Raw genomic sequence first — 15,433 nt, forward strand, 5'->3', positions numbered from 1 at the left:
CCTGTTAAATATTTCCAGCACCCCCACTGGCTCCTTCATTTCTTCAATCCCCTCAAAGGAAACCTCTAGCCAAGTTCAGGGGAATGGATGGCCTGGGTGTGTGCGATCATATTACCGGTGCCTATGCATGTGTTTCTCGCGGGGAGGGGGGGGTCATTCCTTTGATCAGTTTATTGGACGCCTTTGTAAAGTGAGGACTAAGAAATGCAGAGATTGACTAACAGGAAGCCAGAGGAAGGTTTGTTATTCAAGGGATCTAAACAGTATTACGTCTTTGGTAGGCCTGCAGGCCTCAGTGACACAGTCTGGTGTGTATTAGCCTCACTGTGCCTCAGTCCCCGCATCTGTAAAATGGAGTTGATAATCCTACTACCCCTGTTACTGGACTGCTTAAGAGTCCTATGAGATAAGGGAGTAAAATTCATAGCACCCTACAGGGCGCACTCAGCCAGTATTCACTGCGCGCTTACAATATGCCAGGCGCTGAGCTGAGGGTTTTACGGCCGTCACTTTGTTCATAATGCACACAGCCCAACGAGGAAGGTGCGAGTTCCAGCAAGCCCGCGGGCGGGGACCAGTGAAGACCAGCCACGCTCCGCGGCGTGGGGGCTGCGCTCCTGCGGGCGGGGTGGGCGGGAAGGGGGCGGGGCGCAGGTGGGGCGGGCCGGGGGCGGGGCGGGGCGGTGCGGCGCTGCGGTTCCGGGATCCGGGTACGGGTCTGCGCCGCCGCCTCCGGGCGAGCCGAGCGCTGGCCCGAGCTGGCGGGCGCATGTGGGGGCGCGCGGCCTGGAGGCGCTGCCCGCGGGGGCTGCGGCGCGGCCGCGAGGCGCTGCTGACGCTGCTGGCTGTGCTAGCGCTGGCCGGGCTGGGCTCCGTGCTGCGGGAGCGGCGCGGGGCCAGGGCGGCCGAGCCGGGACCCCTGCGCACCCCGCGCCCGGGGCGGCGCGACCCGGTCCTGCCGCGGCCGCCGGTACCCGGCGACGCTCTGGGCGCGCGGGGCGAGGCGGTGCAGCTGCAGCTGCAGGACGAGGAGCTGCGGCTGCAGGAGGAGAGCGTGCAGCTGCACCAGATCAACATCTACCTTAGCGACCGCATCTCGCTGCACCGCCGCCTGCCCGAGCGCTGGAACCCGCTGTGAGTCCGCAGGTGGCGGGGTGGGGGGAGGGGGACACTGCCCGCGAGGTCCCCGGGCCTCAGTTTCTGCATCTGTGAAGTGGCGGGGTGGAACCGGGGTCTCGAAGGGGATCGCGCGTCTTACTGAGTCTTTCTCGGAAGTGGGCAGTGGAAGGGGTCATATGGGATGGGGGGACGCAAGAAAGTTTTAAAAAATGAAAATAGGAAAAAAAAACCCTCAGAAATTGACTCTTGTCTCCTTCCCTCTTGAGAAGGTCTGTCATTCGGCTCTAAAAAAGTAGCGGGAGGGTCGGGGCTAAGCAGACAGGTGTAAGATGAGACCCTCTTTGGGTGCTCTTCCTGGTTTCACAGCACCCCTAGTCCAGCTCTGCCAGTATGGCCTTACCTTGGTGAAACTAAGGACTCTTAGGTTTCGAGGTAGGCTCCACTTTTCACTTATCTGTGTGTGCCAGGCCCTTGAATGAACCAGGGGGGGGGGGGCGCTCCAGCAGGAGAGGTAAAAGGTCGCTGGAAGGCCAAGTCCGAGGTTTCCCCCTCACTGGGAGCTGGATTCCTGAGCATTAGGCAGAGGAAGGCAGGAAGGAGGTAGTGGGAAAGGCTCCTTCTGGCCGAGGTCCAGCTGGGCTCACTCCTGTGGGTGGTGCAGGCCCTGAGCCCGTGTGGTCAGAGGCCTAAATCCTATGAGAGCTGCTGTCTGGGTGGGTTGTGGCCCCCCCTCCCCCGCCTAAGTGAGAAGGGAACAAGCTGGTAAAAGGACAGACCTCCTGGCCTTTCTCCTTCCCTCCATTGGTGGGGATCTTCCAGGCCCCCACTTGAGCCCCGTTCTTAGACTTTGAGGAAAAAAGGAACGGGGGGGGGGCGCGAATAGCCAGTGGGGCAGCCTCCTGTGTGCACCGAGCACCTGCTGTTCCTCCCGGTTCCCTGGCATGCCTGCTTTAGAGGTGTGGCAAAGGTCTCAGGGAGGACAGTGACTCACCTAAAGGCCCCACAGCTGGTAAGTGGTGGAACTGGCTGGGGGGGATGGGACCCTCCTGGCCCCCTAGGCATTGTGCTGATTTCAGGATTTGCCGGGCGGTGAATCCTTGGCTAGGGAAAGCATGAATACCTGCTCCAGGAGTTGCTCCCCACCCCCTTTTGGCAGAGCTGGGAAGGACTTGGGCTTCACAGTCCTCCCTATTTTCCGGTGTCTGTTCATGTCTAGCCTCATGCTTTTGTCTGAGGCATTTTCACTGTTACTACACTGTCTACTCTTTTTGAGTAGAACTTTGTTAGTGTTGGTAGCAGTTTCCTCCACTTTCCCTATCTGCAAAATAAGGAATGAGTAAAAATAACACAGCCTAGGAATTAATAAAACATCGAACACACCGTGCACTCAATTCTTCCTAGTTTTCCCCCCTTCCCTGTTGCCAACGAGGTACTCAGGAGGTCGCTTTTAAGAGTCATCCAGGGATTGGTTGTAAAGTGTTTATTTTCCGGGTTCCAGCTTCCTTTATTGTCCCAGGTTGAGAAATCTCTTTAAACACAGTGGATAACCTGTGGGCGTATAGTATCTCGTCTCCATGGTGACACAGCTGCCCTGTGTCCTATCAGGATTTGCTTATAGATCCTGCTGTTGCATTGACTCTGGGAAGTTAATCCAAACCCAGCGTGATAAGAAGTATGAATGCCTCCTGCCTTTAATTCCTGCAGCAAGGCCTGTTGGATTATTGTTGCCTAGCTGGAGAGAAAGGTGAGCTTGATCTGTGTTGCTCTCAGCCAGGCCAGGCAGTGAGGCATAACTTCAGTGTGGCCTGTAAGGTCAGGGCCTTTTATGGAGACTCACTTTTTCTTTTTTTAAGATTTTATTTATTTATTTGACAGAGAGATAGAAAGAGAGCACAAGTAGGCAGAGCGGCAGGTAGAGGGGTAGGGAGAAGCAGGGTCTCTGCTGAGCAGGGAGCCTGATACGGGGCTCAAACCCAGGACCCTGGGACCATGACCTGAGCCGAAGGCAGACGTCCAACCACCTGAGCCACCCAGGCACCCTGAGACTCACTTTTATTATAGTTCATACAAAGGTGAGCACCTAATCAGGGTCTGCGGTTTTAGCCTGAGAAATCAGAATGGCAGAATATAAATTTATAATTGGAGTGGCGGTGCATGTGGGGGAGTCCCTTGGGACTTTAACTGATAAGCAGAGGGATGGTTAAGATCCTTGAATGTCAGAAAGGGAAAGGCCCTGAGGGAGATCCAGTCTAACCAGAGAGTAAAAGCCGTGCCCCCAAAGTAACGTGCAGATCCGGGGCAGAGCTGATCTAAAACCCAGATCTTTTCTTCCCTCCTCCCTTTTGGGATGCAGGCAATGAGTTATCTATTTATTTTAATTATAAAAACAATACATGTTCACTCTAGAAATTTTGGCATATACAGAGAGGCAAAATAAATAAATAAATAAAAATCATCTATAAACCTACTGCCCCAGGAGAACCACTGTTAACATTTTGCTGTGTATCCTTTTAGACTTTTCCAGGTATAGAAATAGATTTTGAAAAATACACGTATGGGTATGTGAATGAGAACATATTCAAACATGGGTATGTACATAGGTTCACACGCAGTTTTAACCGGGCTTTATACTACAACGGATGAACCTGTTACCATAGGCAGGGAGTCGGGAACTACCACGGAAGGGACTCTGGCTTCTTCTTCTTGGCGACTGCAAGCCTTGAGACTGTGTCCGCTCTCTTGGACAGGCCAGACACGTAGAGATGCTTCAGCGTTGGCTCTAATTCCTTGCAACTTGGTGTAGACCCCAGCTCTTCTGTGAGTCTGATAATTCACAGGCCAGTGGATTAGAGCACAGCTTTATTTCTGTTATTTCTGTTGCAGAACTCACAAACACCATCTCCTTTGAGCCAGGCAAGGAGATGGAACTTTCACTCCAAGATGGCAGTAGGCCAAAGTGGGGAGCCAGAAAGCTGGATTTGTGGCCTAGGGGAACTTTGAGAAATATTGATGCCAAGGACTTTCCCCAGAACAATTAAATAGAATTTCTGTAGGTAGGGCCTAGGCTGAGGCTGATGTGCAACTAGGGTTGAAAGCTACTGTCTTAGAGTCCGTGGGGTTTAAATTACTCAGAAGATTAAGGGTGGGTGCTTTTGAGCAAGTGGGAGAATACCAGAATTAGGCAAAGTAGGGATTCAAAACAGATCGCCTGTCGTTGAAACTAGCGATGACATCACAGTCAGTTGTAAGGTGTGTCACGAGTAAATGATTGCTAATGTGCCAATATTTGCAAAGAGTTTCAGTTTTTATAGCTCAGAGAAGCCTTGAGATAATCACTATAATGTCATTCTTGTTTGCATTCTGACCCATTTAGCAAGTGAGAAAGACACTGTGGAGTGACAGTGCCCTTGGGGCTGTGCATTTCCACAGGCACGTGGATGGAGATGGCACGTGTGAACATCAGACGTTCCCTGCCATAGCAGAGGGATTTTGAACAGCTGTTTAGGAAGGTGTGCCAACAATACATAGGTGTCCCTTGAATGCTTGCTCTGGTGTTAGCCTCATTAATGCTATACTTGCAGATGTGTATCTGAGTTCAGGGGTCAGGACTTGGGTGCTGGGATGGTGAAGAGTTTCAAAATAGCTCTAAATAGGTAATTCAGCAAAAGAAAGCGTGTCTTGCTGGGCTTGGCAGGAGGGAGGGAATTGGTTAGGATTTCCCTTCTTGCAGAGAGGTAGCCTGCCTGACTGTTCTCATAACAACGGTATCTTTGGAACAACATCACCCATGGTACGGAGATTAGACTGATGTTTCTTTGCTTCCCCAACGAGGTTGTAAACCGCAGGTTATTTTATTAATTTTTACCAGACCCATCTGTGGTTGTCAGAGTAACATCCTTTCTTTGAATCAGTGCTTTCAGTCTGCAGAACATGTTAGGTTTAGTTAGTATTTTCCTGATACCTTTTTCTATCCCTTTACTCTCATTCATTCTGGGTCCTTATGTTGTAGGCGTGTCTCTAAATAGCATGTCACTTGATTTTGTGTGGTCATTAAAGAAAACATCCAGACTGACAATCTTTGACTTTTAACTAGTATGTCCATATATATATATATTTTTTTTTTTTTCTCGTACTTACAAGACACTTTAGGTCTGATTATTTGGATTATGCCATCTTATTTTATACTTTCTAATTGTTTTTGCTTTCCCCCTCTTTTTTTTTTATGCTGCTTTTTGAGTCGATAGAAGCTTTTCTCTCCCCCTCTTACTCCACTTTTTCTTCTCTACTAATTTGGCAGTTCTATTGTTTATTCTTATCTTTAGCAGTCAGTTTGAAAGTACATATTCAAGTCAGCAGGATCTAAAGTTAATCACTAGCTATGGACCTTCGGGTGCTTTAACATTGGTCACCTTCCTTCCCAACTTACGTGCCATTTTACTCCAGGGTTTTAATTCTGTCTTGCTTTTTAAACCAACACATTAAAACATTTAAAAAATGTGGTATTTTTTTGTTTACATTTACCCACCAGGTTATCATTTTTTTCTGCCCTTCATTCATTCCTGAATGCTGGGTGGTCTTTGGATCTCAGAGAACTTTCTGGGGTTCTTTTCCTTCCTGAAGCATGTCATGTATTCATTATTGTAGAGAAAGTCAATGTTGTGAATTCAGTTTTGCTTATCTGAAAATGTTCTTATTTTGCTCTTGTTCTTGAAAGATAATTTTATTTGGATATGTAATTCTATATTGGTAGTTTGGCATTTGAAGAGAATATTCCATTGTCCCCTGACTTGCACCATGGCTGTGAGATGTCAATCCTGAGTGAGATTTGCCGATCATTCTTGTTTCTTTGTCATTCATTCGAGGGTGTCTTTTATTTATTTAAGCATCTTAAGCATACTTATGCTCTGTGTCTCATAACTCTAATATCTAGATTTGTATTTTCTTGTTGTTTCTGGACTATGAGGACTTTTTTTTTTTTCCTTTCCTGTAAGCTGAGCCATGCATTTAAAAGTTTTTTTTTAAAGTATTTTATCGAGAATTTTTTCCAGCGGGTTTCCCCAGGCATTATAAATCCTCCATATTGCCAGAAGTGGAAGTCCTACATTTACTGGAAAAAAAAAAAAAAAAAAAAAAGACGTATTTCTCTATTAGTCATAGTGCTTTTGGTTGAAAGTGACTGAAAACCCAATGCAAACTGATTTAAATATGAAAGAAAATATATTGACTTTGATCACAGAAAAGTCTGGGATGAGGACTAGGTTCAGATTATTCTGGGCCCTGGATTCAGTGACTCACCTGATGTCATCAGGAGAATGTTCATTGGTCAGACCTAGGGGGCATGTGACCTTCCCAGAGGGGTGTGTGTACGTGTGTGTGTGTGTGTGTGTGTGTGTGTGTGTGTGTGTAGCCTTGCACAGACCATGCACACTGAGAGTCCGGGAGACATGGTTCCTGAAAGAGAAATCAAAATGCAGTAACGTGAAGAAAGGAGAAAGGATTTTGGGCAGGCAAAACACATCAAGGTACATTATGACCTCCCTGGCCTGTTCTGCGAAGGATATGGGTTTTTTAAAGGACATTTATGTGATAACATGAATACAAACATAAAAGAAGATGAGGAGGCATTTTCTGCACCCATTCGTTCACATCCTTATAATACATAGACATGTATTGTGCTAGTGAAGGTTATGGTCCCCACCCAATAGGGTTGTTGAGGAGGGAGAGTGGAATAGTGCGTATAAAATGCTTAGCACACTGCCCGTGATGTGGTCAGCACTCAGTACATGTTATTATTACCAGGTACAGTACAAAGCATGCAGAAAATAGAGCAAAAACCAGAATTCAGACACTGCCCTTACAAAGCCCATGAATTATACCAGAAAGTTAAAGAGAGGACAGCTCACTATGATTTAGCAGTGAATTTGGCTCTGAGCTTCCTTTTGTCCCCTAGGCAAAAGTGGAACCCTGAGTGATGTATGCATAGCTGTTCTTGTCTAATTAGAGGATGTACCACTTTTTATCAGTCAGGAGAGGGAGAATGAGCAATGCCATATAATTCTTTTATATTCCATCATAACGCCTAGGATAGGGATAGGCACATAGGAATTGTTAATAATTTTTTCAGTTAATTGATTCAAACTGAAGTTGGATAATTGAATCAAAGACAGTTAATTCACAATCCTAGAAGGTTAGACTTTGTACATTTGTAAAAGTCTTTCAACTTGATCATGCAATGAAAGTGAATTGCTTATTTTTTTTCAGCAGTGTTTGTTTTACAATCTGAACTTTTGGAAACTTACTTTAAAAAAAAAAAAAAAGGAAAAAGGGAAAGTATTTTTCCTGGAAACAAACTTAGACATTCCAGAAGGATATATTGAACTTCATGAAAGAGAATGCCTTTAAGGTATGTTTAAAGAAAGAAGGAGAAACTCTATCAGGCCAAGAGAAAAGGAGTGGTCAGAGTGTGATATTATTGCCCAAAGAGGACATTGGCTATGGGAAGCTAAATAAATAGGATACAGCCTTTTAAAAGTAATCTTTCTTTGTGATTATAAAAATGATGCATGTTTATTGTAGAATAATCTTAGAATGCAGAGAACTGTAAAGAAGCAAGAATCCGCAATAATCCCGCTGCTCAGAGATCTCCATTGTTAACATTTTTGGCATATTTCTTTCTACTGTGTATTGTTTGTGTGGGAGCATGCTCGTGCACGCATGCTGCTGTTTATAGATTTGTACCCTTTTTTTTGTGATTTACCGTTACAGTGAAGTTATTCTCCTTTACTGTTAAATAGTCTCTGAAAACGTGGTTTTGGATGGTGTAGTAACCCAGCTGCCCCGTGTTTCACATTTTCTTGTTAGACTGTTGGAATTGTTTATAGCTTTTTGCTGTTATAAATAATGTTACAAAGAAAAATTGTTAATCACAGGTTTCCTTTGGGGTATCTCTGATGATTCCCTTAGGTGAGAAGTTCTTCGATATATTGATATGAGATTAAAGAGAAGAGGAACATTTTGAAGCTCTGTGTATGTTTTGCCAACTGGTACCCAGCACTCTTCTGATTTAAAGGGACACAAATAGAGTACCTAGACATTCTAGAACAGTGGCCTTGGGCTTTGGGGTTTTGCAGAGCAGTGAAAACACATAAACAAAAACACTGAGGAGGGACAGACATCTGGTCCCGGCGTTATCTGGTCAAACAGAGCTTTTTCTGCCCTCCTACTACTCTCATTCTAGAAGAAACACATTTTAATACTGAACAGTAAGGATGTGATTTCACACGAAAGGACAGTTGTTTAAATTGAATAAAACTTGATGTTTAAAAACCTCAGTTTACTGTCCTTATTTCCATTCATTCCTCCTTGGACCTGTGTACATTTGGAACTAAATTTTTGCTTTTTTAAAATAAAAAAACTCTTTATTTTTAGGTTGCACAGAAACACATTTTTTTTTCATGGAGTATAAGCAATTAATTATTTCCAAATCTTCTAGTGGGCTCTGACTCAGTGCTGCATAGCTTTTTCATGCACCCTGGCTATGAGTCAGGGGCTTTTAAAATGAAGATGCATTATTAATATGTTTATACATATATATGTTTTCCATTTGTTGTAACATGTATTTGGAGGAGGGCAGCAATTTGGTAGAAGTGGGAAAGAATGAGATAGGAGAGGGCCTTAGTCAGGGCCACTAAGCTCGAGATACATATTTTTAGAATCAGAATTGGCTCGGTGCTTGGATATACCCTTGGCAACATTAACATTTTTTTCTTCTTATTGTATTACACTTTTGATTTCGAAAAAATTCAAAGCCAGAGAAAATTTAAGAATAGCATAAGAAACTCCTGTTTGTCCTTCACCTAGATCCATTCATTATTTTGCCCCATTTACTTAATTTCTGTCTCTCTCTCTCTCTCTCTGTGCTATAATATTATACACATTTGAGAGTAAATTTCAGCAATAAACACCCTTGATCCTTTGTTACTTCCACGTGCATTTTCTAGGGACGGGGACATTCTCTCGTGATACCATGATGTAGTTATCAAATTGAGGAAGTTTATACAATACTGGATTTTTTCAACTGTGCCAATTTTTGGAGCAGGTTTTTCTTCCTGACCCGGTATCTAATTGAGAATCAAGGGTGACATTTATTTGTTGTGTCTCTTTAGGCCTGTCTCTGTCTCTTAGGACACCAGCATTTTTTAAGAGTACAGGCCTATTGGTTTATAAAACATCTTTCAGTTTGGGCTTAGCTGAAAGATTCCTTGTGATTTATTTCGGCGTATGCAGTGCCATACACTTAGTAACTTAAAGCAACAATAAACATTTGTGATTTCACATAATCTCTGTAGGTCAAGAATCCGGGAGTGGCTTAGCTGGGTGGTTCTGGCTCCGGATCTCTCATGAGATCACAGTCAAAAAAATGCTGCCCGGGGCTTTCATCATCTCAAGGCTTCACTGGGGCTGGAGGATCTGCTTTCAAGAGGGCTCATCCCATGCTGGACAGTTGGGATGGCTGTTGGCTGGAGGCCCTCACCAGAGACCTCCCCAAAGGATGCTTGAGTCTCCTCGCTTCACTGCATGGAGATGGCTTCCCCCAGAATGGGTGGTCCGTGGGCAGGAACAAAGAGGAAAGTTCAGCGTCTTAGGACCTGATATCAGAAGACTCATATCTCACTTCTGCTACATTCTGACCCTGCACGGTGGTTTTAAAACATATCCACAAAGTTTTTGCTATCCTTCCCTTCAAAGGATGGAGCCGCCTTCTCCTCCCCTGGAGTGCGGGCTGGACTCTCCTCTGGGAAGCGCAGTGCTAAGTGACGGCTTCTATGCACTGGGCTGGAAGCCCATGGTGTCCAAGGACTCAGGTCCTGCTGCTCGGGCTGCCGGGGATGCCCTCTCGCTTCACGATACCAGAGCTGCCACGCTTGCAGCCTCGGCTGACTTTTCCTCAAGTGTCCAGAGCCGGGCCTGCAAACGCAGCAGGAGTAAGAATGTAAAGGTGGCTGAGAAGAGCCAGCCTCCCACAGAGTCTCCCGGAGAAGGCTGTTGGTGTGCGAAAGCCATCCCAGTGACAGCAGAGCCCTCTGCAGAAGCTGTCCTGACGTTCAGGAAGAGGGCCTGGAGCAGGACCCTGAGAGGAAGCACAGGAGAAATTGCCCATGGCTTGTCGGAAGGAGGGCTAGGCAGGGAGGGATGGTGTTGGGATCTTTACCTGAATGCCCTGGGGGGCAGGAGCGAGCCAGAACCCTACGACAAGGGCTCTGGGCCCAAGGACCTCGGCCAGGTACACACCCTCCGGCATTCTGTGAACTGCCCATGTTATTCACCTCGCTGAGCCCCGTCTCAATAAATGCCAACATAGCACGTGTTTTTGAGTTAAAGTATTAATGTCATTAATTTTAAGTCTTTTTTTTCATATTTAAACATTTCTGAGATTTGGAGACATCTTAAAATCAACACATCCTACGGTTAGGCGACATGTGTCCTTTTAGAGATTCTTAAAAGAATGGTGTGTCTTCCAACCATTGGCATCTTAATTTTTATGAAATACTGTAGATTGGAGATATGGTAGCGCTAAGGAATCACTAGTTTTTTTAAGGTGTTTCAGCTTTATTGTGTTTTATTATAAAAAAGAGTCCTTATCTCTTAGGTCTATTGAAATATTTATGGATGCTGTGCTATGTGGGGTTTTGCTTGACACTAGTCTGGGATGGAGGGAGTGGGTGAGGGCTTAGGTGAACTAAGATTGACCATGCATTGAGAATTGTTGATGTCGGGCCAAAGGTCCCAGGACTTTCTTATAATATTCTCTCTACCGTTTGTATGTTTGAAAATTTTCATAATGAAATAAAGGGAGAAAAACCACAAAGAAATAAAGTGCATATCTAAAGGGCTTTCTCTCTGCTTTTTGCAGGACCGGGTCCCTCAATATTCAGGTCTCATCCTCCATGTCACCTCCTCTAAGAGGCCCTCCCTGATTACCTGTTCTGTGGTTACTCCCTTTCCCCCTTCCCACACCCCTCAACAGTTGCTCTGTTTCGTATCCTGCTTTTCTTCTTAGCACCATCGCCTACTGAAATTACTGATATGTTTGCTTACTTGATTTTTTTTTTTTTTTTAATTTATTTATTTGACAGAGAGAGAGAGAGCGAGAGAGGGAACACAAGCCAGGGGAGTGGGAGAGGGAGAAGCAGGCTTCCCGCGGAGCAGGGAGCCCGATGCGGGCCTCGATCCCAGGACCCCGGGATCATGACCTGAGCCGAAGGCAGACGCTTAACGACTGAGCCACCCAGGCGCCCTGCTTACTTGATTATTGTCCCCTTGCATGTAAGCTCTGTGGGAGCAGGGGAGTTGTTGTTGTTTTTTTAAACCCAGCACCTAGTAGGCTCTCAGGAGATATTTGGTGACTGACTGGTAAGGGCCCCCTGGTACATCGCCTGGCCCGTGGCAGACAGTTCACAGAGCTAGCTTCACTCCTCATGCTGCTACGTTCTGCATCTCTTCGATGTGCCCCCGGCCCCCTTTCTGTCCAGGCAGCCTGTCCTCTCTTCAGCCTGTGTGCCCCTCTTGCTTTGCCAGCCCACCCTTCCAGCCCCGGGGCCCTGCAGGTGCCCCTCCTGGGCTTCCGTTCCTGCCCCTCTCTGGCCATTTCTCGCTGATGAGTTCCAGGCACGGCCCAGTTCCTGGGATGACCCTGGGAGTTTGTCATCAGCTCTTGTGAGGGGAGAATTCTCTGTCAAGTAGGGAAACTTCCCTGTAAAGTAACAGGAAACCCTACTAAAGAAAGAGGAAGCTTATTGGTTCCTGTCACTGCCAGTCAAGGCACATCCCCTCACCCTACCCCCCCCCCCAGGCCATCACAGAGTGGATTGAGGGGTGGCGTGGGTACTCAAGGGGGGGTTAGTCAGGGTCCTCTCCGGAGCCCTTCCAGACTGTTCTAGCATTCTAGCAGCAGCTCCAGTTTCTGCGGCCAGCGCACTGCTTTTGTGAGCAGAGGTGCGCAGCTGGGGTGGTGCTGGGAGGGCAGTGAGACTCCAGCCAGGGGCCAGAGCACGGTGAGCGACACCTGCTGAAAGGGACGCATGGCTGGGGGCCCCTCCTGCAGCCAGCAGCTGCCTGCACCCTCAGGCCCAGGGACAGAAGGAGGACAGAGAGTTTGCCAGGTAGAGAAATGAGGAAAGGATGCTCCATGCAGAGGGCATGGTCTGAGCACAGGCCTGGCAGTTGGCCATGGGGTCAGAAGGGAGCAGACTGGTGAGAGAGTGGCAGTCTCCCTCCCTTCTGGTCTGCTTAGCTTGTCTGTCGCTCAAATCTGAAAATTGCTCTAAAGCTTAAAAACAGCGTCCCACCGTTCAAGCTTATAGGGTGTCATTTTAGAGTCTTTCTTAGAATCTGTTAGGGTTCCTAGTGGAACACAGGGTGGGGATGGGGGGCTCTGGACGATGACAGCAGATGATTTTCCATTCCCAGGAAGAGGCCTCAAGACTGTGACCGGTGTCCCCTTTGCGCCTCCCTCCCCAGCACCAGCCTGGGCCTGGTACCCACGGTCCGCAGCGGGTTCTCGATTCCTGAAACTGTCTTGTATTTGCAGGTGCAAAGAGAAGAAATATGATTATGATAATCTGCCCACGACATCTGTTGTCATAGCGTTTTATAACGAAGCCTGGTCGACCCTCCTCCGGACAGTTTACAGTGTCCTCGAGACGTCCCCAGACATCCTGCTAGAAGAAGTCATCCTTGTAGATGACTACAGTGATAGAGGTGAGCCCCCGCCGTGGGCTCTTGGAGGGGCCTGGCTTTCCGTGGTGGTGCCTGGGAGGCAAAAGCATGACTTCGGAGGGGTGGAATGTGTCTGGGCAGGACGGGCTTCCTGTGTCCCCCCGGGCCCGGCCCCTGCCCTCAGGGGGCTCCGAGCCTGCTGGGGATGCACGGGTGCTGACAGCTCTACCACATGGTGCTGCAGGAAGATGGGGCACTGGGGAATAGGGGCTGACCTTACGTCTTGGAGGGTGAGTAGTTTGTGGGCAGCAAAGGTGGAGGGAGGGGTTCTGATGGAGGCACAGAAGGTGGGAAGGCTCAGAGGCACAGTGTCACATGGGTTGTGTAGGATCTGTAGGTAGTTCAGGAAGGCCAGAGGAGCAGCTGCTTCAAGGGGAGCAGGCAGAGGAGAGAGGTGAGACATGGGGAAGGGTGCAGGCATTAGACATGAGGTCAAACTGGGACTTTGTCCCGAGGGCAGGGAGACCAGAGGTGGGATTTTAAACAGGAGAGCGGTTTTGCACTTTGAGGGATCCCTCTAGGCCCAAGATACCTGTGGGTGGAGAATGGTGTACAGGGGAGCTCTGCGGGGAGGCCAGGGACTGTAGAGGTGGCCTAGGTGAGAGATGGAGGCTGGGAGTCAGGTGGGAGTAGAGGGGAGGGGTGGGGAGGGGGAGGAGGGACATTCGAGACATGACATCTGCAGGAGCTGCAGGCTTCTGGCTTGGGTCTCTGGGTGAGTGGTGGTGCTGTCCCAGAGCTGGAAAAGCCACCCAGGGCAGGAGTGACAGGTCTGGGAGAGGAAGGGGGGCATTTGGCTTTGGATGTGTTGAGTTTGAGATGAGATCAAAAACGGGCAGCCCAGGGGTGCTTAGGTGGCTCAGTCTGTTGGGCATCTGACTCTTGATTTCGGCTCAGGTCATGATCTCAGGGTCCTGAGATCAAGCCCGGCGTCAGGCTCTGTGCTCAGCAGGGAGTCTGCTTGAGATTCTCTCTCTCCCTCTCCCCCTTGTCCCACTCTCTCTCTCTCTCAAATAAATAAATAAATAAATATTTTAAAAAAGGAGGGGGCAGCCCAGACAGGAGGAGAACTGAAGCCAGGGAGAGACATTCCATTGAGAGGGTGGCTGGCGTCCCTACAGGCCTGACCAGTGACCTGGGGTCCAGCAATTCACATGCAGTCCAGGGCTGCCCTGATTTATTCAGTGAACACTTTGTGAGTTTCTGCTGTGTGCCAGGCACTGTTCTAGGCACCAGGGATTCGGTGGGAAACACAAGTCCCTGCTCTCATAAAACTCACATTCTGGTGGGTGGAGATGTGGGTGGACATGGTCAATGAACATGTAAAGAATAATATAAGACAACACAACACAATGTAAAATAGCATAGCATAACATAATGATGCAGCAAATGTAATATAGCAAGGTGGGAAGTGCTGTGAAACAAAGTGGAAGCAGGAGAATAAGTGGAGCTTGGGCACAGGCCCTCCGCTAGCTGGTGGAGGGCAGGAAGCCTCCCTGAGGAGGTGGTTTTAAGCCAGAAGCTGGGATGTAGAGAAGGAGGCAGCCCAGCAGCCGCAGGTGCGGGAAGGAGCTGGGGTGAGCAGGCATTCCTCGGGGCCGACCATTGGCCGGTGGGGAGGCGGCATGGGAGACGCGGTTGCGGGGTGGGCAAGCCAGGCCAGTAGGGCCCTGGGGGCCACCATAAGGGGTGTAGGCTAAAATAGGAGCCTGATGGGAGCCGTCTGAGGGCCATTGAGGGAACAGGAAGGTCACTCGGTCTTGGGGTGTCTGCGCTGCCCCGTGGGGCATCGCCGATGGATGGGGGGGGCGTCGGGGCTGCTGTGGCCATGCCCCGTGCCACGTGACAAGCTGAGTGAGGGCAGGCTCAACTGAGGGGACATGTCAAGGCCATAGCCCGTTTCAGCCAAATTACCATCCCTGGGCCACGCATAAGGATAGCAGCTCCTGCTTCCTGGGCATCTGCTGCTTCAGGCTCCTGGCCTGGCCTGTCGGACTTCAAAGCCTGGAGTATGTGTCCTAATTGGGGGGTGTGTTTGGCTGTTCTCACAGAGACTCAAAATAACAGTGATTTACACGGGATAAAAATGATGTCTCCCACATCACACATCTTGCGTAACCGTCTAGGGCTGGTGTGGCGGGCTTCACAGCGTCAGGGCCCCAGTTCCCTCTGCCCTGTAGCTTCACATTCTCCAGGATGTTGTGCTGCCTTGTCTGCATGCTCCAGGCCGGTTCTTCACCTTCTGCTCGCTCCCATTGGCAGAAGGGTTTCCAGGGGCTGGGGAGCCAGACCTGGAAGTTGCCCTCATGTCCCACTGAGCAGAACAGGGTCACTTGGCCACACCTAGCTGCAAGGGAGGCTGGGAACGGGAAGCTATATGATGAGTGGCCGTGTGCACCCACGGGGAGAGCGTGTGTTCGGCCTCAGCTGGCCTTCTCCATGACAGTATGCAGGCCAGGCTGGGGCTTGACGCGGAGTGATGCCCACCTGGCACTGAGTTCTGGGGTCAGGGCACCTGGGCCTGAGGTGAGCTTTA

General features: G+C 48.6%; 1 protein-coding gene across 3 annotated transcripts in view; it reads left to right on the forward strand.

Annotated features, from left to right (window-relative positions):
• The first annotated feature begins 711 nt into the window (after nucleotides 1-711).
• The window catches only part of GALNT12 (polypeptide N-acetylgalactosaminyltransferase 12), an 83,143-nt gene continuing 68,421 nt past the window's right edge, over nucleotides 712-15,433 (forward strand). For 2 of the 3 annotated variants that reach the window (XM_036074156.2, XM_078061509.1), the window contains exons 1-2: nucleotides 712-1,134; nucleotides 12,710-12,879. In XM_036074156.2, the coding sequence (XP_035930049.1) occupies nucleotides 770-1,134; nucleotides 12,710-12,879 (535 nt within the window). In that variant the 5' untranslated portion in view covers nucleotides 712-769. The remainder of the gene's footprint in view (nucleotides 1,135-12,709; nucleotides 12,880-15,433) is intronic. The other variant, XM_036074154.2, reaches the window with a different exon arrangement.

The sequence above is a fragment of the Halichoerus grypus genome, chromosome 14 (genome assembly GCF_964656455.1).
Source record: "Halichoerus grypus chromosome 14, mHalGry1.hap1.1, whole genome shotgun sequence".
Lineage (NCBI taxonomy): Eukaryota > Metazoa > Chordata > Mammalia > Carnivora > Phocidae > Halichoerus > Halichoerus grypus.